Source organism: Microcebus murinus, chromosome 16, assembly GCF_040939455.1.
Source record: "Microcebus murinus isolate Inina chromosome 16, M.murinus_Inina_mat1.0, whole genome shotgun sequence".
NCBI lineage: Eukaryota > Metazoa > Chordata > Mammalia > Primates > Cheirogaleidae > Microcebus > Microcebus murinus.
In genome coordinates, this window is record NC_134119.1 from 3,186,132 (window position 1) to 3,212,248 (window position 26,117).

Here is a 26,117-nt window from a genome sequence, read left to right on the forward strand (position 1 = left end):
TTTTGATTCGCATTCTGATGCTTAGTTGTAACAAAATGATGCTAAACTTTATACTAATTTTTAACATAACCTTTTCAGAAATAAATTACTTGTTAATTAATGACAGATAAAATTGTATATTCACATGAAGAAAGTGAATTGACTTTAGAAAAGGTAATAGTTAATTCAAATGATGAGCCACTCATTAAAGACAACATTAACAGATAATGACAAGTCATCTTAACTTATTCATTCATAAAAATCTTCTCTTTGAAAATAGTGAGGGATTGATTCTTACAGTAGCATTTGGGAGTGACTTTTAGTTCTTTTCTTTCTATGCCAAATTGTAGCTGTGCTTAAAAATTCCAAACAGGTGGCATGTTTTCTACTGATACCGTTTTACCTGAGGAAAATCCTTGAGTCATTGTTTCTTAACACCTGTCACCTCATATTTGGTACATTGGCGTACTTCTAGCTCAAACTGTGTAATTACTTAGCCAAAATCTGAATTAAAGTTGATCAGCATTTACTAATCTGGTTGTGGCTGGTGATGTTATAATAAGGCATTAGTCTCTTCACTCTATTTCTTATATTATTCTGCTTTTTGTGCCAGGTTAACTCTGTCTAGTTGAACATTACCAGAATATCTCTTAGGATTTCACCATACCTTTCTTTTTTATTTTAGAGTACCTTCTTAGAATGCCTAATTAAAATTGAGTTCCAGTGACAAGTGCTACTTCTCAGGGGTATTTACAGTTTTTATTAGCGTGTTTCTCCTGCAGAGTTTGTTAGGAGTATTTGCACCTGAATTTTCTTTGAGGAGCTAGAATTTCATTTTGGAAGAAGAGAATAGTATTGATAGTAATGTGCCTGCCTGAGCAGTGGTGGGGAACCTGTGGCCTCAAGGTCATATGTGGCCCTCCAGATCCCCAAGTGCAACCCCTTGGGATTGTTCTGTAAAATTTGGATTTAGTCGAAAGGCTGCATCGAGAAGGCCACATATAGCTCCAAGGCTGCAGGTTCCCCACACCTGCTTGATTTAGATAAGAAAATAAGTTATTATACTTACAGCATTATACATGATAGGGAAAGTATAAAAATCATTTATAAGTGTTAAATGCCTACTGTGTTCTAGACACTGACCAGGATGTTGGGGGATTCTTCTTTCCAAAAATATATTCAGAATCATCTCTCTTCTGAATTTCTATAGTTGTAGTATGTACTGCCTGTATTCCCTCTTGCTCTCTCTAGAAACCATACTCCAAATAGTGGCTGCTTAAACCCATTCTCTTTGACATAGCATACAAAGCTTTCTATGACCTGGCTTCTGGCTATTTCTCTGATATCTCATGCATTCTCTGTGATTACTATGTTCCAGGCATATTCATTTTTTTCCTATTTCTCTAACATAGATCATGCCTATTTCAGATCTTTCTACTTCCTAGTTCTTCTGCCTAGAACATCTCAAGATCCTTGCATTTTAGTTCTTATTTAGATATCAGCACAAATGTTAACTCTTTATAGAGGTATTCTCTGGGCACTGAATATGAAGTAGACTCATAGCTATGTTGTATTACATTGGCCTGTTTTACTTCCTTTATAGTAGTTATTGCTATTTATAATCATTTGTATGTTTGTTATATGTTTTCCTGCATAGAGTATAAGATTAATGAGATCAGGGACCTGCTCTTTTTTTGTTTATAGCTATTCAAGAGCTCATAGTTTTTGCAAGAATGAATAAACGGATTATTGAAAGAGCTGGAAGATACATAGAGTTCATAGGCGATTAGAAAGAAATAGGCAGTGTAGAGCCAAACAAAGATTATAAATAAGAGGTAACACCCATCAGTTCAGTGAATATTAAGAACTTAACTATGTGCCAGATAAATACTATGTACTAGGAAACACATTTGTGTAAAAGATCCCCTGGTAGGAAAAGTGAATTTAATATATAGTGGGAAGGATAGATTAAAAAGGGAAAAAAATGGTGGCCATTAGGAGACTTTTTGTAATAATCCAGGTGAGAAATCAACATGGTGGCATGGTTTTGGGAAGGGATAATGGGGATGGATGGAAATGGATAGATTCCAGAAAAACTTGAACAGGTAGAATTAGCAAACTTGGTGATCTATAGTTAAAAAAAAAAAAAGAGGAAGGATTAATAAAACTTGGATAACTACATGGATGGGTATGCTGTCACAAGAGGATACATTTTGTAGGGGAAGGATGATGAATCCAAGCTTTAAATATATTGATTTGGAGATGCTTGTAGTATATTCAGCTGAAGATATCTGGGTAGGTAGTTGTATATGTTGATATGAAGCTAGGTACAAGAAGAACTGAGCCATAACTGGAGATATAGAAGCTATATATAGATGACAAAACCATGGGAATTAATGAGTGCCTAGATGAAAGACCTGTGAAAAACACAGATTTCTACAGGATAGGTAAAAGACTCCAGCCAGAGGATACATGAAGAATCAGCCAAAAGAAAACAAATTAAGGGGTATAGTATTATGGAAGACAAGGGAAGAGTTTTTATAAGAGGAAGTGATCAACACTGTCACATCTTTCTGGGTGGGGGTTAAATAAAAAAGTGCTGATCCATGAAAGAGCAGTTTTACTTAAGTGATGAGACTTTAGGTATTCCTGGAAAGCTGAAATACTTGTTGAGAAAGTAAAGACATCAAGTTTAAGGGAAAGAGCATAGTAGTAGCTAGAGGTGAGATGTGGATTCAAGGAGGAAGGGGTTTTGTTAGGTACTTTAAGGATAAGAGCTTTTAAAAATTGATGACAAGGGACAAAGGAGGAGATTGAAGGAAAAAGTTGAGGTCAGGAGGAAGGAGTATAATTAATGGAGGAGGTGGTGAAGATGGAACAAGATTGCTACAACATATTGGTTACTGTTCAAGCTGGGTAAGAGTTTGTTATACTTTAATCTGTTTGAAAATTTCCGTTATATGTATATACTACTAAAAAGGAAGGCAGTGAACTCAGATGCCTGAATATATGAGGAAGAGTCATGTTGAAGTTGCTAGATTATAACAATCACTAGAGTGAAGTATGAGAGTTGGCATATTCCTCAAGGGAGCAAGTTTTTTACACACAGAAATATGAGCTGCTCAAAGCTTTGGGAAAAGCTTTAGAGTCCCATTTTTTAGGAATGGTATCTAGTTTCTACCATAACTTTGTAAATTCAATACCATTTTATTTAGTTATACAAATTTTTAATGACGGTACTTTGAAGGGGGAAACATTTTAGATTATCATTCATGTGCATTCAATGCTTGATAAAATGACAATGAGTATTGTGGTTACAGGTTGTGGAATAGGTAGTAGTAGTGGGAATTGAATGAGTAGAATTTCACAAAATATTTCAAAAGAAAAACAAAAGGATTTGGTAACATTTTTAAAAAGAATATCTTCTAATAAATATTAATGGATAGTCATTCTTTTTTTGGCTAAGAATAGGAAACTGTCAACACCATCATTTATTTTCTTTTAAGAATGAACAAGTAGATTAAATGTAACATGTATAATATGTAGTCGATGGAGCAAAAGTGTTATATAAATTGATTACTTAGTGATATTTGGTTTAAAAAGAAACCTTTATAGTTTGAATAGCATAAAAATTGGTGCTAAAAGAGGCTTTATATCATGAATAAATTATTATTTATTTATGGCCAAAACCTGTTTTTAAATTTAAGGATCATCAGTGGGAAGCAGTTACTGTGCCTGAGGAAAAAGTACAAATATACAGCATTGAAGGTATTAAACTTGTTTTTTTTATAATTGTCTTCTTGATTGTTATGTGAAATAGAAGTTGCATTCTCTTCTTTGGGATAACAAAATGGACTAATGAAGGCAAAATCAACATTCTCAGATGTTCACTTAGTAAATGCATCAAATTCCTTGACCCTGAGTTTTCCCCTGCAATTTCCCAGCTCTCTCCCATACTTATTTCCTTCCCATCTAGTCTAGAACCCATGATCAATGCATTTGACCACTCTCTGGGCAATATATTCAAGGCTCTTGCCCTTCCATCCCATTTGTTTAAATCCAAACATCTGTTTTCTCCACTCCTATTACACCATAACTATTACAAAATAAGATATTAAGACATATTTTAATCATCTCAATAGACTTGTAGTATATTTCATTATGGTGTTTATTTGGATTTTCCTAATGACAGGTGATATTCAGCACTTTTTCACATGCTAATTGACCATTTTTATGTCTTCCTTTGTAAAGTATTTGTTTAAATAATTTGTCCATTTTTTTTTATTGGATAGTCTTTTTTTATTGAGTTTTAGGAGTTCTTATGTATCCTGTCTTTTGACAGATATATGTTCTGTATTTTCTCCTAGTCTGTATTTTGCTCCCCCTCCCTCTCCCACTCCCCCTCCTTTTTTTGCTAAAGAAGCAAGTTCTGAGCTTACTTATTTTCTTAATGGTGCCTTTGGTGAGCAGAAGTTTTAAAATTTGAAATCTACTTGATTAAATTTTTTATGGTTATTGCTCTCTGTGACCTATGAACTTTTTGCCTACTCCTAACTCACAAAGATGTTCTTTTATTTTTTTATAAAAACTTTATGGTTTTAGCTTTTATGTTTAGAATTAATCATCTCAAACTAATATTTGATTATGGTGAGATACAGGGATTAGAGGTTCATTTTATATACAGACATGCAGTTATTTAAGGATTATTGCTGAAAAGGCTTTCATTTCTTGGCTGGATTTCTTTGGTTGCTTCATTGAAAATTGTATGAACTCCATAAGAGCAGGTCTATTTCTTGGTGCTCTAATCTGTTCATTGATCTACTTATGATTCTTTATTCCAGTACCACACTGTTTGGATTATTGTAAACTTATGGTTAGTCTTGAAGTCAGCTAGTATAACTCTTCCAACATTGTGGATCTTTGTTTAGAATTCTTTCGGATATTCTAGGCCTTTTGAACTCTCATATAAATTTTACAACTGGTTTGTCAATTGCTTCAAAAAACCTGTTGGAATTAGAATTGAGGTTGTAGATCTGAATGAGGGGAAATAAAATGTTAACAATAGTAACTATTCAGTCCATAAACTTGGTGTGTCTCTCCATTTATTTAGGCCTTTGATTTCTCTCAATGTTTTATAGGTCCTGGTTCCCTGTTTGCTGCTGTTTCTTGTGGATGTACATCTATGTCTTTATATTGAAGGATTATTTATTCCAGTCTTCTCTGTCTGACTTGCTTTGGTTTTTATTGGATATGTTTGCTTAAATATTATTTTTAATTTACCTGTATTGTACATCTTTTGATAAATTTATTCCCAAGTATTCAGTCTTTATGACTGTATATAGAATTGATATTTAATTTTATTTCCCAATATCTTCTGGTGTGTATAAAATACAATTTATTTTTTTTTTTTTGCATATTTTCCTTGTATCTTCCTTGTATCATACACCCTTACCAAGTATACTGTTTAGTTTTAGTAGTTGTAGTGTGGATTTCTGAGGATATTCTAGGCAATCATTCATGGGATCTGAAAACAGAGATATAGTTTTACTTTTTCCTTTCTGATCCTTATGTACTCTTCCTTTTCTTTATTCCCTTCCATTTTTTTACTTTATTGCAATGAATAGAACCTCCAATACAAAATTGAATAGAAGTAGTAAAAGTAGACATCTTTGCCTGCTTCCTGCCTTGGCTTATGGAAAAACATTCATAATTTTACCATAAGCATGATGTTAGCTGAAGGTTTTTTACAGTTAATCAGGTTGAGGAAATTGATGAGTCTTCACCTTTTTACACACACACACACACACACACACCCATACCTAAAACCATCATGGCTATCAAGTTAATATTTACCTTTGGAAGAAACCTCTGAAATGTTCTCTAAAGTGATTTTACTATTGTACATTTTCACTATCAGTGTGTAAGAGTTTCAGTTCTGCATTCTTGCCAACACTTCATATGGTCAGTCCTACCTTCTTGCTTTATTGCACTAGCTAGAACCTTCAGTATAATGTTAATAGTTATTGTGACAGCAGATATTTTTGCCTAGTTCCTGATGTTGTGGGGGCATTCTTTTTTCTCACCATGAAGTATTTCATGGTGATGGTTTTTCATATATGCCCTCTATCTTTTGACTTTTTAATAACAGATTTCATAGAATTATTGGCTAAAATAATTCATTTCCCCCTACTTTGTTCTTTTCTTTAGCATGCTATGATTATTTTAAAGCCTATATTCATATCTACTAACCATAATATCTGAATCATCTGTAGGTGTTGTTCTAAGGTCTCTTTCCCTCTCTTGGTCAGTCATATATTGTCTCTATGCATGTCGAGTAATTTTATGATAGACAGTCCATATAAAGAACTATAGAGGCTTCCAGATGGTCTTCCACCAGAGGATATTTCTTCTTTCTGTCTTCTTAGAGAGGATAAATGGCTGATCATTTAAATCCAGTCATGGATGCTGATCCACATTTGGTTCTAGTTTTATAGACTTTCTGTCTTGATTGCCTCTATTCCTCAGGTGTGATCATTTCAGTCTGTTATGAACCTGTTAGGTTTATGTCTTCTGATCCTAAGAGACTGTGAAAGATACAATTCTGCCTTTTATAGGATTGTAGCCCAGCTCTCCAGCCTCTCACTTCACTCGGCCCAAACTTTGACAGAGTTTGGAGCGGGGAAACTGAGTATATGCCTGAGGCTGGCACCTGTATCAGACTAAGTCCCTGAGACTATCAGAGAGTTAACTCCGCCTTTTAGCAGCTTTGGTCCAGCTCCTTATGCTCCTCAAGAAAGAAGAGAAAATGAGTCATATATTTAAAGCCTCTAAGTTTCATATTTGTGTCTTCAGGCATCTTTCAATAATCTTTCTATTGATTACTGAATACTTGCTAATTTGTCTTTGTTTCAACAGAGATTCTCTTCCTAAGCCTACACCCCAAATTGGCAAATGCCCCTAGAGAAAAAAAAGCCAGAGATCTTGTTACTTCCACAGCTCTCTGATACCTTTAAACATAGGATTTTTTACTTTTGATTTTTTTCGTTTCTTTTTTTTTTAAGCAGGATATATTGGCCTGCCACAGTATACTACATTTTACCCAGAAGTAGAAGTCTCCAACTTCCAATTTTGGAGTCTCTCTCACTGCTACTTGGCATTTCTTCCATGTCCATAGTCACATCCCCTATCCAGTTCTCTAACATCAGCTATTTTAAATGTTTATAACCATCCTTAAGAGCCTTGCTTTTTTCTTTCACTGTGATAATTCAGAAAAATGTGAATTTTTCAGGTAAGAATGCCTACTAATTTTGGCCCTTCAGATCCTCTATCTCCAAACATTTTTGCATCTGTATCCTCATTTATCTCTCCTGTAAATGGAAGAGATGTCTTCTCTTGTTCAAGGCTAATTTCTCTGAGTTCTTCATTCAAATTCTTCAGGTCTTTGTTCCATCAATTCATGTTTCTTGTATCTTCTTCCTCTCTCTCAATAGCTCTTTTCTCTAAGCAGATAAATGGGCTCAAATTGTCTACATCTTGAAACCAAAAGCCTACTTGGATCCTGTCTTCCTTTAGTTATCATTTTTTTCTTTCATAGACAGTTTTGAAAGAAGAGTTTTTACTAATCCTTTTCTACTATTCATTCTTGTTCTTATTACATTGTGTTTTATATCCTTACTCCAGTGAAATTTCAAATATCAAGATAACAGTTAACTCTTCTATAATAATTAAAATCAGTGCACTCACTCACTTGTCCTTATAATTGACCCTTCTCCCACATTTGGGACTACACTTTATTTTTTTAATTCATTAAAAAAAAATTTCTCTGATGAGCTCTAGATGCAGGTATGAATAACCCCATTCCACTTGGATATTTTCACAAATATCTAAAACCCCTGATCTGAAACCATACTTTAAAGAGCACCTCCTATCTTGACAAATGGGATGATAATCTGTCAAGGTCCCAAAATATAGAAGACATTCTTGACTTTTTTCTCTCCCCTAATTAGTCACTTTCCATGTTCATTCATTTCTGCCCCTTAATATCTTTTGAATCTCTTTTCTCCCCCTTTATTTCATGTCTCCTTAACCTGAAGTGATTCATGTTAATCATTGCCATCACTTCCTGATAAAGTTGTCTTTTGCATTTCACCAAACCTAGGTTCATGTAATTGGATGAAAAGTTATTTTCATATATTTAATGATACAACTGAAAGCTTGGTTTTCAAGATACATTTGCCAATATGTAACTCATTTTATGAGGATGCTTTTATAAAAATTTAAGTTCTTTAAGTGTGGATTAAAGGTTTTTAAAAATGGTTTTATAGAAGGAAGAATATAATATTTTCATAAGAATAGGATACTAGAATCCCATAGAAGTATCTAATATGTTGATATCCATAAACACTTGGATATTATAGCAAGCAACAAAATAGGAAATTTTTTGGTATCTCAGTAATATTGCCAACTAATTAAAAAGCAAAGGAAGCCATGATATAGTTGAGTGGTCAGAGCAAATATCAGAAACTTCAACAAAGCAACCAATAAAATATAACAAATATTAACAAATTTCTGTGTGGATACTTACAACATATGTAGACAAAGTTTTGTACAGATAGGCATAAAGCATTCATCAAAATGATAAATTTGAAGTAACTCTAATACCATGTGCATACAAGCAGTGAAAGCAAACATTGCATTTAATATAAGTTCACAGTAGGCTGCAGGAATAAAAATCAAATGTGTATCAGAGGGGGATATACCAATCAGCAAAAATATCCATAAGGATTATAAATGTTTTAGTCTTCATCATTATAACATGAAACATTACCATCATTAAAGCCACGTAAACGTTCATCTCTGAAAACTTATTACTGTTGAACTCATGTGACTTTTTTTTTAAAACTATTTAGCACTCTTTGAGTTTGAAACTATGTCATCACTACCTTCAAGCAATGAATAATTCTTGATGCCTTCAAAGGGCATTGCTGTGGAATTTTCATGACCGTATACTTATAAAAGCAAATAAAACATTTTCTGTTTGGGCAAGCCTCAGAAAAATCAGAACATTTCATAGCCTTCTAGGGACATTTGTCCCTTAGGGCAGATCACCTTGGAGTGGCCTTCAGATCTTTTTTCAGATACAGAGATAAATTTGCCTACCCTGTGTGTTCTTTCTCCCTCAGGATGTTTTCCTCTGGCCCAAAAGTATACACTGGGGGCAACTGTGGAGTCTTCTCAGCCAACCACAGGAGCCCCTCCAGAGAGGCAGGACAGGAACATGGTGGCTCCTGGTTCTGGGGCTTTAGTCTATAATACACGTACCCTAATTGAGTGCCTGGTAATTTTTTGGTAACTTTTTAGAGGGATGGAGTGTGAACACCTTTTTTAAATTGGCACTTATCATATTTTGTTTTTACTGGATTGATAAATTCATCAAGGGTAAGGACTAAATCTCACCTCACAATTTCCTGATGCTTTTTAGCAAATATTATTATTTACTTTCAACATATTTATAACATTTGTGGATTTAATATAAATGTTTGAATAGATGCTCATTCCTAGAAATATAGTAATTGGATGGAATTAAAGTTAGTGGTTTTGTTTGCCTTTTTAAAATTAAGATAACAGTTTTCTCAGATACTTTCAAGAAATATTTTATTAAGAATCTATTGGAGTCTACAACCTATTTGAGGTTCTATCTTATTAGTTATAGCATTCGCCTGTAATTTATAGGTCAGGACACTGAGATTCTAATAGGTAAATTGACTGGATTTGTTTACCTAGGTAGTTAGTTTAAAACTTTTCAATTCGTAGAGTTTGAATTTTGATTCTAATTTTAATTAATACGCTGCAGGTTTTTCTTATTTATCGTATACTTATTTAGTAGCATAGAAATTGATATAAACTAATAGAGTGATTTGTTTGTGCACAGTGAGAGAATCAAAGAAGCTGCTGACCATAATTATGAAAAATATTGTAAAAATTAGTAAAAAAGAAGGAAAAGAATTGTTTTTGTATTTTGATGCATCATTAGAAATCACTAATGTGACTCAAAAAATTTTTGGTGTAAATAAATATAGGGTAAGTTTTTAAACTCTTCTTAATGTGTATTTACTATTTCTGGAAACTCTGGGGCTATAGGCTTCATTGCTTTTTTAATTCCATTTTAGAATTGTTAAAGTGACACATAGATGTTCTTTAAACTTGTCCTGTGGAATAGCTATCAGCTTGTTAGCCGTATTCTTTGAGATACCTATTAGAAAGTATTTCAGATGACAAAATTAGCAGCAGCTGCTCAAAACATTTAATGAATTCCTGCCAGGTGTTTCAAAAGTAAATTGATAAAAAGCACTATTTTTAAGATATTAAACATTGTGAGAATTACACAAATGATACTTCAGAAGAAGTAAATAGGCATAGGCAAAATGAATTATAGAAGTTGTAGAAAGAATGCTCATTAAGAGTCGGGTTTGAAAGTAAGGCATTATTGTGAGATGGGTCTTGAAATGGCCTTTGAGTTGAAGATAGGATTTAGATAAGATACATTCCAGGATTGTGAAAGACATTATATGCCAGATATTTAACTGAGAATCTACGGTAACAATTTTCTTGCTATTTTGGGGAGATAGTCTATTGACAAGTTTGGATAGTGCAAAAAGATTTATATTAAAGAATATGAGAGAATATATTTGTGAAGAACCTTTGTACAGGGAACAAAGTGACAAGCTACAGAAATTGTGGTTAGTAGGGAGTAATTGAAGTGTTCTGAGAAGGTATTTATAGATGCAAAGTAATGATTTGGAATAATTTGTCAATTTTGGAAGACAGGAATAAATTGCATTAAGTGAAAACAAACTGGTATTGGGAAAACTGGACAGAAAATGACATTACTTTGAATTAACTTAATTTTAGGAATTTACTAGAAAACAAAGTATTTCAGTTGCCAAAACATCTGTGCATATACTTTTTGATGCAAGTGGATCGCAGGTATGTCTCTGATTTACTTGATTTTTATCATTGGGCTAAGTTTAACTATAACAAAATTATAGTTATAGTCCAGTAATAAAGTTGATGAGGGTGAATATATAGAAAACAAATGGTCTCAATATAAACAGCGCCCCCATAAAATATATATGATTTTTAAACATGATATTAATGATAATTTTAGTATAGAGTAGAGAGTTATTAATATCAGTTTGGTAACTTAAAAATTACATATCCATCCTTTCATGAATGTCAAAGCTTGTTTTATGTCTATTAACATTTGAAAAAGTGGATACTTTTTGTTGGGTCACTTTATAAAATTATAACAGTACATGGATAAAAGAGGGAAAGAGTTGACATTTATAAATGTGAGATAAGTAGGAGCTTTATTCTGACATCCAGTGATTTTTGAGAATTTCTGTTTTTTGCAGATTTTTGTTTTTTCTTTCTGTAAAAATTATATTTATTTAAGAGATGAAGTCTTGCTCTGTAGCCCAGGGTGGGATGCAGTAACCTGATCATAGCAAAGGTATATGTTCTAACGTTCCACAGCAGAGTAGGGTGACTATAGTTAACAACAGTGTGTGTTATATATTTCAAAGTAACCAAAAGAGAAGACTTGAATTATTTCCAACACAGAGAGATGATAAAGTCTCAATGTGATGGATACTCCAAATACCCTGAATTTATAATTGCACATTGTATGTATATAACAAAATATCATGTGTATTCCATAAGTATGTAAAATACTATGTATAAACGAATAAATGAGGAATGTCTCCAAAGGATTTGGACCAAAAGCTGTTGTTTTAATTTTAAAAATGAATGTTATTAACCAGAAGGTATTTAAGAAATTTGAAATGTGTAGCCTGGCTTTTTGGTGGGTATTTCACATAAGAGTTCTTTAGCTTTTTGCAGTGATATATAGTTTTTCTGTATGGGCTATTGCAAAAAGAGAAATATTACTGTTCCATCAGTGACACCCATTAGACAAGAATCCTTTGGTTTAAGGCAATACATTTTTTTTTTTTTTTGAGACAGTCTCACTTTGTTGCCCAGGCTAGAGTGAGTGCCATGGCATCAGCCTAGCTCACAGCAACCTCAAACTTCTGGGCTCAAGCAATCCCCCTGCTTCAGCCTCCTGAGTAGCTGGGACTACAGGCATGCACCACCATGCCCGGCTAATTTTTTCTATATATATTAGTTGACCAATTAATTTCTTTCTATTTATAGTAGAGAAGGGTCTCGCTCTTGCTCAGGTTGGTTTCCAACTCCTGAGGTCAAACAATACGCCCACCTCAGCCTCCCAGAGAGCTATGATTACAGGCATGAGCCACTGGGCCTGGCCTAAGGCAATAATTTTAATTAGCACAAACTCATGCAAATATTGTTTAATATTAATGACTTCTTGAATAGAAATAAGGAAGTAATATTCTTGGTTACCCATATCTAATTTTTGCAGTTTTAAATATTTTTTTTTTCACATTTTCCAACAGATTCTAGTGCCAGAAAGTCAAATCTCACCAGTCGAAGAGGAACTTGTTAGTTTAAAAGAAAACGCTAACTCCCAAAAGGAATTTGCTAAATCTCCAAAATACATCAAAAACTGTAATCAAGGAGATAGAAAAAATTGTCAGCTTGAGGTAAAATGGCATCAAAATAGTTGCATATAAAACTACTGTGGATCAAATCATTGCTATATATATATATAAGTACAGAAAGAAGCAACTAGAATTTATGTAATAATGGCCTTTATGAAGGCCATTACATTTTGGAGTTTCCCCCCACCTTTTAGAAATACAAACAAAAGGTAGTGTCTTAGAAAATTTTCTATATGTGTAGGGGTTAGAAAAAATAAACTATACTTTATATTTGAAAATTACAAATCAGAGATACATAAGAAAACCTTTTTTGCATTTATCTTCTCTGTTCTATCTTTGCATTTTGCTATAATGTCTAATACAAATTTATAATGTTCTACTTATTTGCACAAGGAAAGAAAGAAAAGTATTAGGTTTTTTTTTTTCTTCTTCCTCGATTGAAGGATGTCCTCTAGGCCACATCCAATGGAATGATTTTTCAGCCTTTTTTTTTTTTCCCCATACCTTGCTGTGACACTTGATATGTCCTCTTTCTTAAGGTTCTCTCCTCCTTCAATTTCTATTTTGATCATCCTAATTCTCTTCCTACTTCTGTTACTACATCAAAGATACTTTCTCTCCCCACCTCCTTGTAGGTTTACTCTAAACTCAAAAGCCCGATACCCAGCCTTCTGAATATCTTATTGCCTTCCTTTTAGGGAGCTTCTTTTTATGTACATAATTTGAGCTCTTAAAATACACTAGACTTCTCTTCAGAGTTCTATAGTGGCATCTCTGTCTTCTAATATTTCCTGTTGGATGTTTCCTCAAGGCCTTTCCTGAAGTCTCAGCTCAAAAACACTTTATCTTTTGCCTCAAATCTGCATTTGTCTGTATACTTAATACTACCATTATTTTTTTCTGATAGTATCCTTGATTCCAGCCTCTTCTCCCCCATATCTAAAACCAAGATGCTAGTAACTATCCTTTCATAATATCTCTAACATTATTTTTTCCTTTCTTCTTCTAATATTACTTATCTCCACACACCTGAGTTAATTCAGTAGCCCTCCTTATTTATATTTCACATCATTGCTTCATCCTGCGAGCTACCCCTTATGGTATACCAGTGATTTTTCTTAAATATCAGTATCTTGATGGCATTCTTCTGATCAAAAAGTTTCATGATCTCTGTGTTCATCCCACTGACTCAATAAATTTCAACTTAGTTCTGAGACTTTCTATAACTTTCTCGTTTCTATTAAAACTGTAGTATATAGTCTCTAGTAAGGTCATTTGCTTTACTGTCTTTTTGTATGCCTTTCTTATTCTTGCCTTTAGGTTTTTATTTACCTTGTTTGTTCTTTTTTGTTTTTTACCGTTACTTATCCAAAGCATATTTACATTTGTAATTCTTGCTTCATGTTTACTTTCTTCCTGGAGATTTCCTGATTATTTCGGGTTTTTGCTAATCTCTCACCTTTTAGATAACCATAACTCTCACAGGCTAGTCCATATTTTTTTGGCATATTTATGTTACTGTTTTTTCCTTTAGTCTTGTGTCCTCAAAATAAAAATGTCATCTATTATTTCCCCTAGATAATTAGATCACAAAGTCTATCTTTGGTGTCTTTATATCAGAATCATGTTGGGTGTTTATTAAAAATACAGATTCTTAGACCCCACCTAAAATCTATTGAATCATAAACTCTGGGAAAGGTCTTAAGCACACCAAAATTTGAAAAACAATGCAGTTAAATACCTACTTATGTTTTCAGTAATGATGAACTGTTTGAAGCATATATATGAATAAGTAGCTTTTCAGGTTGTATTCTCACTATACTACTACTAGAAACTAATTTCCTTAAGAAGAATCTGCTGGTTCAGATGCTTGTTTTCTGGTTAACCTTAGAATTCCATTTTCTTTTATTCTCCCTACCCTTCCCCCACAGCCCATATACATACCTAATCACAACTCCATTTATCCTCCTAATTTAGGGGCAAGTGTCTTTTTAAAAACAGCTCTCCAATGCTTATATAGAGTATGTCACTATCTACTCCTTTATGTGGCACTTTCTGAAACTCCTATCTCCTTTAGTCCCTGCCTCTGTTATCTACTTCTGTCACTCTCATAACTCACTCTGGGATGATGTGAGAAAATACAAACCTTACTGGAACCACTAGCTATGTGCCAGTGAATCTCTGAATTCCTGTAACTACTCCAGTTTAGTCTTCACAGGTTATTAATGAACTTTTCAAAAATGTGTGACAATTTTGAAGAATCCTTAACATTATGAAAACATTCAAAATAATTTTACATAAATATTTATCCAAATGTCACTCTTACAAAATAGAATAGGAAATTGCAAGCTATGATTAACTAGATAAACTCAATATTGATCAAATATTTTCAGCTAGCTTACAAAAGTACTGTATTTAGTAAGTCTGGATATTCTATAGTTTTTAAAAATATTTCTTGTTTGGGATACTTATTCAATACCAAATGTGAGGATAAAATCTTTCAAGTCAGCCTAAAACACAGAATTTTCTGGATATTGTTGTTAATTAAAAACCATATATCTTTTGCATGTAGCCAAGGCAAAATGTTATATGTAAAACTGTAGGATATTTAACTTCAAAAAGAATGTGTCTTTACTCTGGTTGTTTCTCATTATGGTTTAAGATAATTACTCCTAGCAAAAGAAAAATGTCTGAAGCATCAATGATTCTTACCGGTGCACATAGATACACTGAGAGAAGTCCACTACTTTTAACCAACACAAGTAAGTTTTATAATCTTAAAAGATTTCTGACAAGTATTATATTGTAAATGAGGCATTTTAATTCAGGGAAATTCTGGAAATAATTTACATAGAGGATAAGTTGGGGCTATAAAAATAGATTAAAATATGAACCGGTAATGTATTCTAATGCGAAGAAAGGTAAAATGGGTATTGATATACAGTGCTAAAATATTAAGCATTAATAACGTATCATAATTTAAGCAGGAGGCAGCATAACATACTAGTTAAATACCAAATTAATCAGGCTGCTTAGTGCCCTACTCCTGGGTTTGCACTTTGTACAGATTATCCTCTAGCTAAGTTTAAAACCAAATTTCTTTTTTTTCTTTTTATTTCATCATATTATGGGGGGGGACAAATATTGTTAAGGTTACATATATTCCCCTTGACCCAGCTGTGTCAGAGCTTCCTCCAGGTGGTGCGTATCACTCATGTAAATATACACCCATTCCTTCCCCTCCCCTCCCACCTGCCCACCACCCATAAAGGTTTCTTTTAAGCAGAAAAATGTATCTACCTCATCAAGTTATGAAAATTTAATAGTTACCTTCTGTTCCATAAATCCAGTTGCCTACTAAGCTCCTCAAACTTAATAGGTACAAAATTGAGTTCATCTTTCCACCTTTCCACCCTCCTGCCAATTTTTTCTCCACTTTTTTTTTTTTTTTTTTTAGACAGAGTCGCTCTCTGTCCCTGAGGCAAGAATGCAGAGGTGTCATCATAGCTCACTGCAACCTCCAACTCCTGGGCTCAAGCCATCCTCCTGCCTCAGCCTCCTGGGTAACTGGGACTACAGGCACATGCCACCATGCCTGGCTAATTTTTTCCTCCATTTTTTTTTTTTTTTTTTTTTTTTTGAGACAGAGTCTCACTTTGTTGCCCAGGCTAGATTGAGTGCTGTGGCGTCAGCCTGGCTCACAGCAACCTCAATCTCCGGGGCTCAGCGATCCTACTGCCTCAGCCTCCCGAGTAGCTGGGACTACAGGCATGCACCACCATGCCCGGCTAATTTTTTGTATATATATTTTTAGTTGGTCAATTAATTTATTTCTATTTTTGGTAGAGACGGGGTCTCGCTCAGGCTGGTTTTGAACTCCTGACCTTGAGCAATCCGCCCGCCTCGGCCTCCCAAAGTGCTAGGATTACAGGCATGAGCCACCACGCCCGGCCCCTCCATTTTTTGATCTTAGTAAATGGCATCTATATCCACTTCTTTATCTAAATCAGAAACCTGGAAACCATTTTAGAACCTCCCTTTCTTACTTTCTTCATATGAAAAGTACCTCAATAATAATAATTTTAAAAAGTTCTAGCTATTCTTTGTCCTTTTTTTAAAGCAACACCACGAAAAGGAAGAAGTAAACCACCACTGCAAATGATGAGTTCTGCAGAAAAATCTGCTGTTTCTAAAACATTGGAAAATGAAGTGGATAGTGCTATATCACTTAAATCTAGATCAAGTAAAGGAAGAAATAGAAGAGAGAATACAGATAAAGTAACTTTACTTTATTAATAATTTTTTCAAATTGTAGAAATATATATATTATCGAGGTAACTTCTTTTGCAAGCAGTGTCTCACTTTGTTTAAAGCATTACTTTTTTTTTTCTAGGTATCATTTATTGTCCTTGAAAGTAGTCCTTCTGGCATATGACTCATTTACTGTGCTTATAGTAAAACTTATGAATATTCATTCTCCATAACTCTGATTTACACATTTGGTAGGAGAAATGGACTTGCCACAATAGTTTATTATACAAATTAGTGACTGCTATGACAAAGGTTGTGGTATAGAAATGTGAAATATATCTGTCCTTAAAGTATCTCAAAGTCTAGCATGGGAATTAGACAAATTATTAAGATAATTACCATATAGTATAAGTGTTCTCAGATGTACTTACAGAATACAAATAGGAACTCAGTCATAGCTGGGCAAGGAGGGTAAAGATCAAGAGATGTTTTCTAAGGAGATATAAAGAGGGAGTTGATTTTTAAAAAGTCTATAAAGGTTAGTCAAATGGATATTGAGGAAAAGGGCCTTCATTCCAGATAGTTGAAGGGATGGAGCAGGGACTGGATAAGAGAAAATATCTTGGAGAAACAGGAGGTGATCAGAGATACAGTTAAATTTCTAGATGAGGAACACTTAATAGCTTTTGTTTTCTCTGGAATGTGAGGTATTTCATGAGTATCTGTTGAAATCCAAGGCTCAGGGATATGTAAAGATTTGGAATAGCTACTGAGAAGTAATGGAGGAGCCTAAGAATAAGTATAAATGTTAGATCATGTTGAGAACCCAGTTAAAATTTAAGACTGAATTTTATGTCATTAGTTCATAAATATGTGCAATTTTCTCAAAGCTTAGTAACTCTGGTATTAGAGTAAAAAAAAAAAAGCAGACGGTAAGCTGTTTTTCAATTTAAATCAGTATGTGGCAGAAAGATTAAGGGTATGAGAATTGAAGATACTAGGAAAAAGTCAAAGTAATGGTTCAAACTGTCTAGCTAAAGTGTTTCTTAATAAGAGCACTGTTTCTCAGATGTGCGGCATGGTTCTAAATGTTGTAGGATAATAAACATTCTACCTAGGACTGTGCTTACCTATTGTCAGAAGAATCCCTCTTCATTGTGACAACCCAAAACACCTGCATATTTCCATAACGGCTCCCCTCCCAGTTTGGAGAACCACTAGCTAGATTAGGAAAGACAGCCAGGATGAGGCATAATATTTTAGATTAGAGGGTACATTTTTATGATAGTGATGACAGATTTTTATATGATCTAGGTTAAGTATCTGTGGCAATGGAAAAAGGGAAGTTTGCTGCAGGCAAGAAGTTACCTTAGCGATAGCTAAAACTTTAAAAATAATACTTCATACTTTCCAAGTCTCCTATATAGTTTGGTGAAATGACAGATTCAGGCTATGTGATCAATAGCAATAGGAGATGTTCTGTGGATTTTCTAAAATTGTCAGTAACTTATGAAAATTGTATTATGCTGGCTATGGATGGGATCAGAAAGTTTGTGGACTCTTTTGCCTCCTTGTCTGCAGTGAAAGTTATATTCTTGTGTTTTAGGACAAGCAATATTCTAAGATGGGCATAACATTTATGATATAGATATAAATACTATTCAACTTTTCATAGCAAAGCAAGTTTATTTTAAAAGATTTAGACCTTAATACTGACTTGACTTTTAAAAGTTGTTTTCATATAATGCTTTAATTCTAGTTTACTTGAACATGTTTTCTGTATTTTATAGCATATCAAAACTGCTATAGTTGTAGAAAAGACAGAAAATAAGAACATTGAATTCCTAAACCAAAATTGTAGTAAGTACCTTTTGATACTTTTAGTCACTTTAAAAAATATATACTTATCTCTATACTTCCCTTTAACCCCACTGGCTTTTGTTGATTTGAAAAAGATTTATAAAGTGTTTGGCTTTGTGCAAGGAATTTTTGAGATTGCAAGGAATTATACTAATACAATCTCTATTCCCAAGAAGTTTGGGTCTGGGGGAGAGGAGGCATCCCAATGTGTGAACCTTCATAGAATAACTCCCATTTTACCCTGCCAAATGCAAGAAAAAATGAAAATATGATAATTTTTATTTTATTTAGATGAACTCCAGGATGTTGTATCTGATTCACAGGCAGTGGAAAAAATAGATAAACCTGTGTAAGTAGGAGAAAATCTATCAAATCATTTAAAGTATATTAATATTATTAGATATAAAAGATCTGAAGGAAAAGGACTTTATATTATAATGTAGTATTAGTTATAGCATTAATCATCTCTCAAATATTATGACAATGACATGGGAAATAGTCTATACACTTTTTTCCATGTCAACCAACGTAACTCTTTTCAAGTTGAGAGACTTAAAACGAAAATTTTTTAAATAATAAAGTATGAATGTGAAGAAATTTAACTTAGTTTAGGTACATAGTAGAACATGTAAAATATGTAAGACGTATATTTAGGGTAGATACCAAAGTAGTAGCAAATGAGGGTGGGTGTGGGAGAAAAAAAAAACAAAGTAGGCCGGGCGCTGTGGCTCACGCCTGTAATCCTAGCTCTTGGGAGGCCGAGGCGGGCGGATTGCTCAAGGTCAGGAGTTCAATACCAGCCTGAGCAAGAGCGAGACCCCGTCTCTACTATAAATAGAAAGAAATTAATTGGCCAACTGATATATATATAAAAAATTAGCCGGGCATGGTGGCGCATGCCTGTAGTCCCAGCTACTCGGGAGGCTGAGGCAGGAGGATCGCTTGAGCCCAGGAGTTTGAGGTTGCTGTGAGCAAGGCTGACGCCACGGCACTCACTCTAGCCTGGACAACAAAGTGAGACTCTGTCTCAAAAAAAAAAAAAAAAAAAAAAGTAGTAGCAATGATGGAATCTTTCCTAATATTCTTTAATGTGATAAATTATATAATAAATTTTAATTTTTGTAATGACATGAAAATATTTGTATATTTTACTAACACATTGCTTTCAGTAAACATTGACTAAATTAACAATCAAGGTCTTAGAGTCATAGGCAAATGTTTTGTAATATATTAAGTAAATGAAATCATTTTCTAGATTACCTGGTGTTTTAGACAACATCTGTGGAAATAAAATGCACTCCAAATGGGCATGTTGGACACCTGTAACAAATATTGAACTGTGTAATAACCAAAGAGCAAGTACTTCATCAGAAGAGACATTTAATCAAGGTGAAACAGTTTTGTTTGAATGTAATAGTTTAGCAGAATGTTAAATTCCTCAAATGTCTAATAAGCATTTTTCATTTCAACAAATTTTACATGTTCATTAATTTAATAACTCATTTCTTCTCATTTTCCCACTAGATACCGTTATCAACAAAAAGCTTATTAAACAAAAAACATCCTCTTCAATATCCGATAATTCTGAAGAAACAAAGAAGGTGAAATATAAGAAAGAAATGGTGAACCATAATAAAATAAACAAAGCAGAAGCAGAAGTTTGCAAAAGAAACAGTCAACAAAATTATCTTAAATATTCTGAGGAGAAAAATACTGAAAATACCAAGCAGAATGATTGGCATATTGAATCTGAAACTACTTATAAATCAGTTCTCCTAAATAAGACAGTTGAAGAATCACTGATATATAGGAAGAAATATATATTGTCAAAAGATACGAATACTGCTATTTGTGATAACAGCTCTTCTCCAAGAAAAAATGTGAAAAGTCATAGAAAATCAGGGAAAGAATTGACTTCTGACCTGAATTCTTGGGATACGAAACAAAAAAAAGTGGTAAGCCTTCAGAGTGTTTTGATTTCTGCCTAACACAAAGTGAAAGAAGTTTGATTGCAGCAAATTTAACATATGTAATTCCTTGTTCTTCAGTTCAATGCCTAGACTCTGAGAGTGAGTTCCTCCTCCCACATCTCTCCCTGGTCTCAGCCCTGATAGAACAGTAGTAGGCACATAACACATAAATATGTATAGAAAGAATGAACCTTGCAGTTCCTACCTAGTCTATTTGGATTCCTCCCACTCTGTTGTTTTTAACATGCATATAGAACTATTTGTACCTCTCTAATTTTTACCTTTTTTATAAATGGTTATTTTATATTTTTTTCCTCTGTGACTGTAACCTGTTGCAGAGTAAGGACTATGTTTTATTCAGCATTTGTTTTCTTACATGGCCTAGCACAGCTTTACATACAGCATCTCAAACATTTCTTGGATGAATGTATTTAACCTTGATAAAGTTTGGCAAGAAAAGGGTATAAATATCTTGGAGGAGACTATCCTGCTATAACTTAATTATCCTTATTGGGACCCCCACTTTCTTCTTCAGATTAATCATCTCTGTAGAACATCTACATTTTTGGCTACTTGGCACTATACTTTTTTAGTGCCAAGAAAATTTTACTTTTGTAACAGTTATCATAATCTTTTCTTTTGTCATTGCTGTCATGATGTAGATTAAGAAAACAGTTTTAATTAGAATACAGTTCTACTGTTAATAATGCAATCTACTTTTTTTCCTCTTTCTAAAATCTAGGTTGCATAGGCTTTTATTTTTAATTTATCTTGTACAGTATTGTATCTGAGTAGTTAAATTTGTGTAAAATGTTCATACATTGGGGCATTTCAGTATTCAAATGATATTTAAGAGATAATTTCCGGTTATTGTATATAATTAGACATTATTTAATTTGTCTTTGCCAGTTTCCTTTTTATTTTTTAACCTGCAACTCACCTTTTATGCCTGATTAGGCTGTTTTCTTCTATAACCATATCCTTTTGGTTCCTTTTTTTCTTGGTTCCTTAGTATGTTGTTCTTTTCTCTTTCTAGTCTTGGCTGCTATTTAATTCCCTCAGTCCCAAAGGAAGTGAAGTTGTTTTTGTCCAAACGTAGGTCTGTTCTTCAATTTTAATTTTAAACTGTTTTCTATGGAGTTCAGAATCATTTCACAGAATTTCCTGAGCTAGTCATTGCTTTATGCTGGGAATACAGACACCTGGTCATCTCTTCTCATATGCACTCTGATTTTTTAAAAAATCAACTTCCTGTTTTTAGAAGTTCTCTTCAGTTGTTCATAGGGTCACTCCCTGTATCCTTATGTTTCCTAACAATTGTATACTCTTCTCTAAGGTGGTCATATGTCTGATACTGGTTTTCTATTTATTGGATCAGCCCAGAGAAATAGAACCTATCTAGTTCAATGGTACACATTTTCCAAGCTGGTTCCAATTATACTGGAAGTCCTGAAATCATACACTGTTTTAGAGGAGGTTTTTACTGAGCCAAGTAAACCCTGTCTTTACTTTGATAATCTCAAGAAAGGATAGTAAGTAATGCTACCTATTATATATAAAAACACATGGACTTAAAAATAGTGAAAATAGCAAATTTTATGCTGTGCATATTTTACTACAATTTAAAAAACCTATATCCTGACACCCAGAAAAAAAGAGTAAAATGAGGAGGCCTCATATCTTTAAGAGTATTGTTGGAGTTTTTTTAAACTAAATTATCTAAAATTATGCTGAGAATAATTCTTACTTCGTAGTCCTGTTTTTAAAAAATTAACAGACTTTATTTTTAGAGAAATTTCAGGTTTACAAAAATAAAATGAGTGGAAAGTACAGAGACTTCTCATATGCCTCCTTACCCTATTAACTTGCATTGTGTGGTGCACTTAGAATTGATGAGCTGTTACTGATATGTTATGATTTTTAAAAGTCCATAGTTTGCATTAGGGCTCATTCTGTGTACATTCTGTGTGTTTTGACAAATATGTGAAGTGACATATCTATTACAGCATTATACAGAATAATTTCACTGCCCTAAAATATCCCTGTGCTATTTATTCTTTTAAATAGGAATGCATTACCTCTATAGATTAAGTTGGAAAGAACTGATATCTTGACAATATTGAGCTTTCTATCCATATATGTAGAATGTTTCTCCATTTATTTAGATCTTTGATTTTTTTATCAGCGTTAATGTAGTTTTCCTCATGCATTGTTTCATTGATTTATACCATAGCTACATATTTCACTTTGGAGAGTGCTAGAAAAAATTATATTGTGTCTTTAACTTCAAATTCTGCTTGCTCATTGCTGGTTTATAAGAAAGTGATTGAATTTTCTATATTAACGTTGTATATTGCAACTTTGGTATAATTGCTTATTAGTTGCAGCCATATTTATTGTTGTTGTTTTGGGGATTTTCTACATAAGGTTATCTGTAAACAAAAACAGTTTTATTTCTTCCTTCCCAATCTGTATACCTATTATTTCCTTTCCTTGTCTTGTTTCATTAGCTAGGATTTCCCGGCTATCCTTGCTTTGTTTCTGATTTTAACAGGAAAAGATCTAGTTTTTCTCTATTAAGTGTAATGTTAGCTGTAATTGTTTTTGTAGATGTTCTGTATCAAGTTGAGGAAATTTCCCTTAGAGTATTTACCATGAATGAGTGTTGGATTTTGTCATGCTTTTTGTGCATTTATTGATGTGATGGATTATACATTAATTGATTTTCAGATATTGAATCAGCCTTGCATACCTGGAATACATTCCACTTGGTCATAGTGCATAATTCTTTTTATACATTGTTGGGTTCAATTTGATAATATTTTGTTGAGGATTTTTACATCTGTGTTTATGAGAGATATTGATATGTAAATTTTCTTTTTTGTAATGTCTTTGGTTTTGGTATTAAGGTAATTCTGGCCTCATAGAATGAGTTAGGAAGAATTTCTTCCACTTCCATTTTCTAGATGATTGAGGAGAATTGGTGTAATTTTTCTCAAATGTTTGATAGAATTCAGTGGTGAACCCATCTGGGCCCGGTATTTTGTTTTGGAAGGGTATTAAATACTGATTCAATTTTTAATAGATATAGGCCTATTCACATGATCTTTTTCTCCTTGCAAGAGTTTTGGTAGATTGTGTCTTTCAAGGAATTGGTCCATTTAATATTGCTTATCAAATTTATAGACATGAAGTTCATAATATTTCCTTATTATTTTAATGTCCATGTGATCAATAGTGATTACTCTTTCATTTCTGTTATTAGTAATTTCTTTTTTCTTTTATCTTTCTCAGAAATCTTAAATTTCTCTTTTTTTGTCTCTCCTTAGTTAACCTGGCTAAAATTTTATCAGTCTTTTCAAACAACTGGCTTATTTTTTCTTCAGTTTTTTATTCTTATGGGAAGAAACTTTAAAAAAATTTCTACAGAGCATTTTGCACAGTTCTATAAGTTAAAAGAATTACCCTGAGTTGTTTTAATGCCTAACAAAACCCAAACTTATTAAATATAGGCTGATGCAGAAGTAATTGTGGTTTTGCACATGAATTTTAAATCATTATAACTAGGCTCAAACACATTTTTATTAATCAGAATAGGAACCATTACAATCAACACATTTTTGCCAATGAGAAATAAGTTTGTTTATTCCTGTAGCGTAAAAATCTGTGCTTCAGGACTTGATGAGCTCTTGGTAAAGCATTTTCTGCATCCTGCTGGTGTGAAAGCGTTTTCCCTGCAAAACGTTGAGATGCTTAAAGAAGTGGTAGGCAGTTGGCGAGAGGTTAGGTGAACATAGCAAACGAGGCAAAACTGTAGCCCAATTCGTTCAACTTTTGAACATTGGTTGTACGGTCAGATGTTGTCTTGGAGAAGAATTGGGCTCTTTCTGTTGACCAAATGCTGGCTGCAGGTGTTGCAGTTTTCAGTGCATCTCATTAATTTGCTGACCATACTTCTCAGATGGAATGGTTTCGCCAGGATTCAGAAAGCTGTAGTGGATCAGACTGGCTGCAGACCAGCAAACAGTGACCATGACCTTTTTTTGGTGCAAGTTTGACTTTGGGAAGTGCTTTTGGAGCAGCTTCTAAATGCAGCCACTGAGTTGGTCATTGCCGGTTGTCATATAAAATCCACTTTTCTTCACACATCACAATCTGAAATGGTTTCAGACATCAAGAAATGGTTTGTTGTAGTTGCTTACTTACAATCACAGAAGGCAACACTTCAAAATAATGATCTTTTTTTTTTTTTTTTTTTTACTTTCGGTCAGCTGAGGCACCCACTTACCGAGCTCTTCACCTTTCCCATTTGTTTCAAATGCCAAATGACCATAGACTGGTCAACCTTGAATTCTTTGGCAACTTCTCATGTAGCTTGTAAGGGGATCAGCTTCCATGATTGCTCTCAATTGGTCATTGTCGACTTCCAATGGCTGGCCACTGTGCACCTCATCTTCAGTCTCCTTTACAAAACTTATTGAACCACTACTGCACTGTACGTTCCTTAGCAGTTCCTGGGCCAAATGCATTGTTGTTACAAGTTGTCTCCGCTGCTTTATGACTCATTTTGAACTCAAATAAGAAAATCACTTGAATTTGCTTTTTGTCTAACATCATTTCCATAGTCTAAAATAAATATAAAATAAACAGCAAGTAATATGTCATTAGCAAAATAAAAGAACTGTGCATTAAAATGATGTAACATAACCACATTTATTTAAGAATGTATTCCAATATTAAACAGCAAATTTCAACAATGCTAAAACTACAATTACTTTTGCACTAACCTAATAATTTCTGACCCTTTTATTTTTCTTTATAGGTATAAATAGATCCAGATTTTTCTTAAATTATTTTTTCAGCCTTTATTTTCTTTTGAAGGTTGACTGATAGAGTTTTAAAGTAACTGATAAATTGTTTCAGAGAGAGAAGTCAAAAGGGAAAGGATTTACTGATGCAGCAGAATCCTTGATAAGCCAAATTAATGAGAGATATAAACCAAAAGATGACATAAAGTATACAAGAAAATTAAAGGAGTCTTTGATTGACAGGTATGTTTTTAAATTTTATAAATGTGTATTTTTTTGACAGATACAACTAAATTAGTTTACATAGCTTTAAAAAGGTTAGTTTTAAACATAGGTTCAAATAATGTAATTTTTCAGTGGAAAACACATGGTTATTTTATAAATAGCTGTTTTGAAATTTGTCATTCTAGTGTGTAGTTACATTTTATAAAGTATCAAAATGTATCAATACAACATACCATTTCAGAAATAAATCTTTAGGATATAGATATTGTAGAATAAAGTATTTATTAAATCTAGTAATGCATGAAACTAAATGTATTTAAATACATTGCTTAATGAAATATGAAATGTAAATAAGCTGAAATTAGTTATTTTTATAGTAAATATGTTCTTCAGTCTTTCTGAAGGTTAATTCTTATTATAAAATGTCCATTTATAGTCAG

General features: G+C 33.3%; 1 protein-coding gene across 7 annotated transcripts in view; it reads left to right on the forward strand.

Moving 5' to 3' along the window:
* The window catches only part of SYCP2 (synaptonemal complex protein 2), an 83,575-nt gene that overhangs the window by 30,706 nt on the left and 26,752 nt on the right, over nt 1-26,117 (forward strand). For 5 of the 7 annotated variants that reach the window (XM_076010827.1, XM_020282064.2, XM_076010830.1 and 2 more), the window contains 11 exons: nt 3,687-3,747; nt 9,911-10,059; nt 10,891-10,965; nt 12,459-12,605; nt 15,226-15,325; nt 16,684-16,841; nt 18,605-18,674; nt 18,966-19,023; nt 19,930-20,063; nt 20,199-20,629; nt 25,568-25,695. In XM_076010827.1, the coding sequence (XP_075866942.1) occupies nt 3,687-3,747; nt 9,911-10,059; nt 10,891-10,965; nt 12,459-12,605; nt 15,226-15,325; nt 16,684-16,841; nt 18,605-18,674; nt 18,966-19,023; nt 19,930-20,063; nt 20,199-20,629; nt 25,568-25,695 (1,511 nt within the window). The remainder of the gene's footprint in view (nt 1-3,686; nt 3,748-9,910; nt 10,060-10,890; nt 10,966-12,458; nt 12,606-15,225; nt 15,326-16,683; nt 16,842-18,604; nt 18,675-18,965; nt 19,024-19,929; nt 20,064-20,198; nt 20,630-25,567; nt 25,696-26,117) is intronic. The other 2 variants (XM_076010831.1, XM_076010832.1) reach the window with 1 other exon arrangement.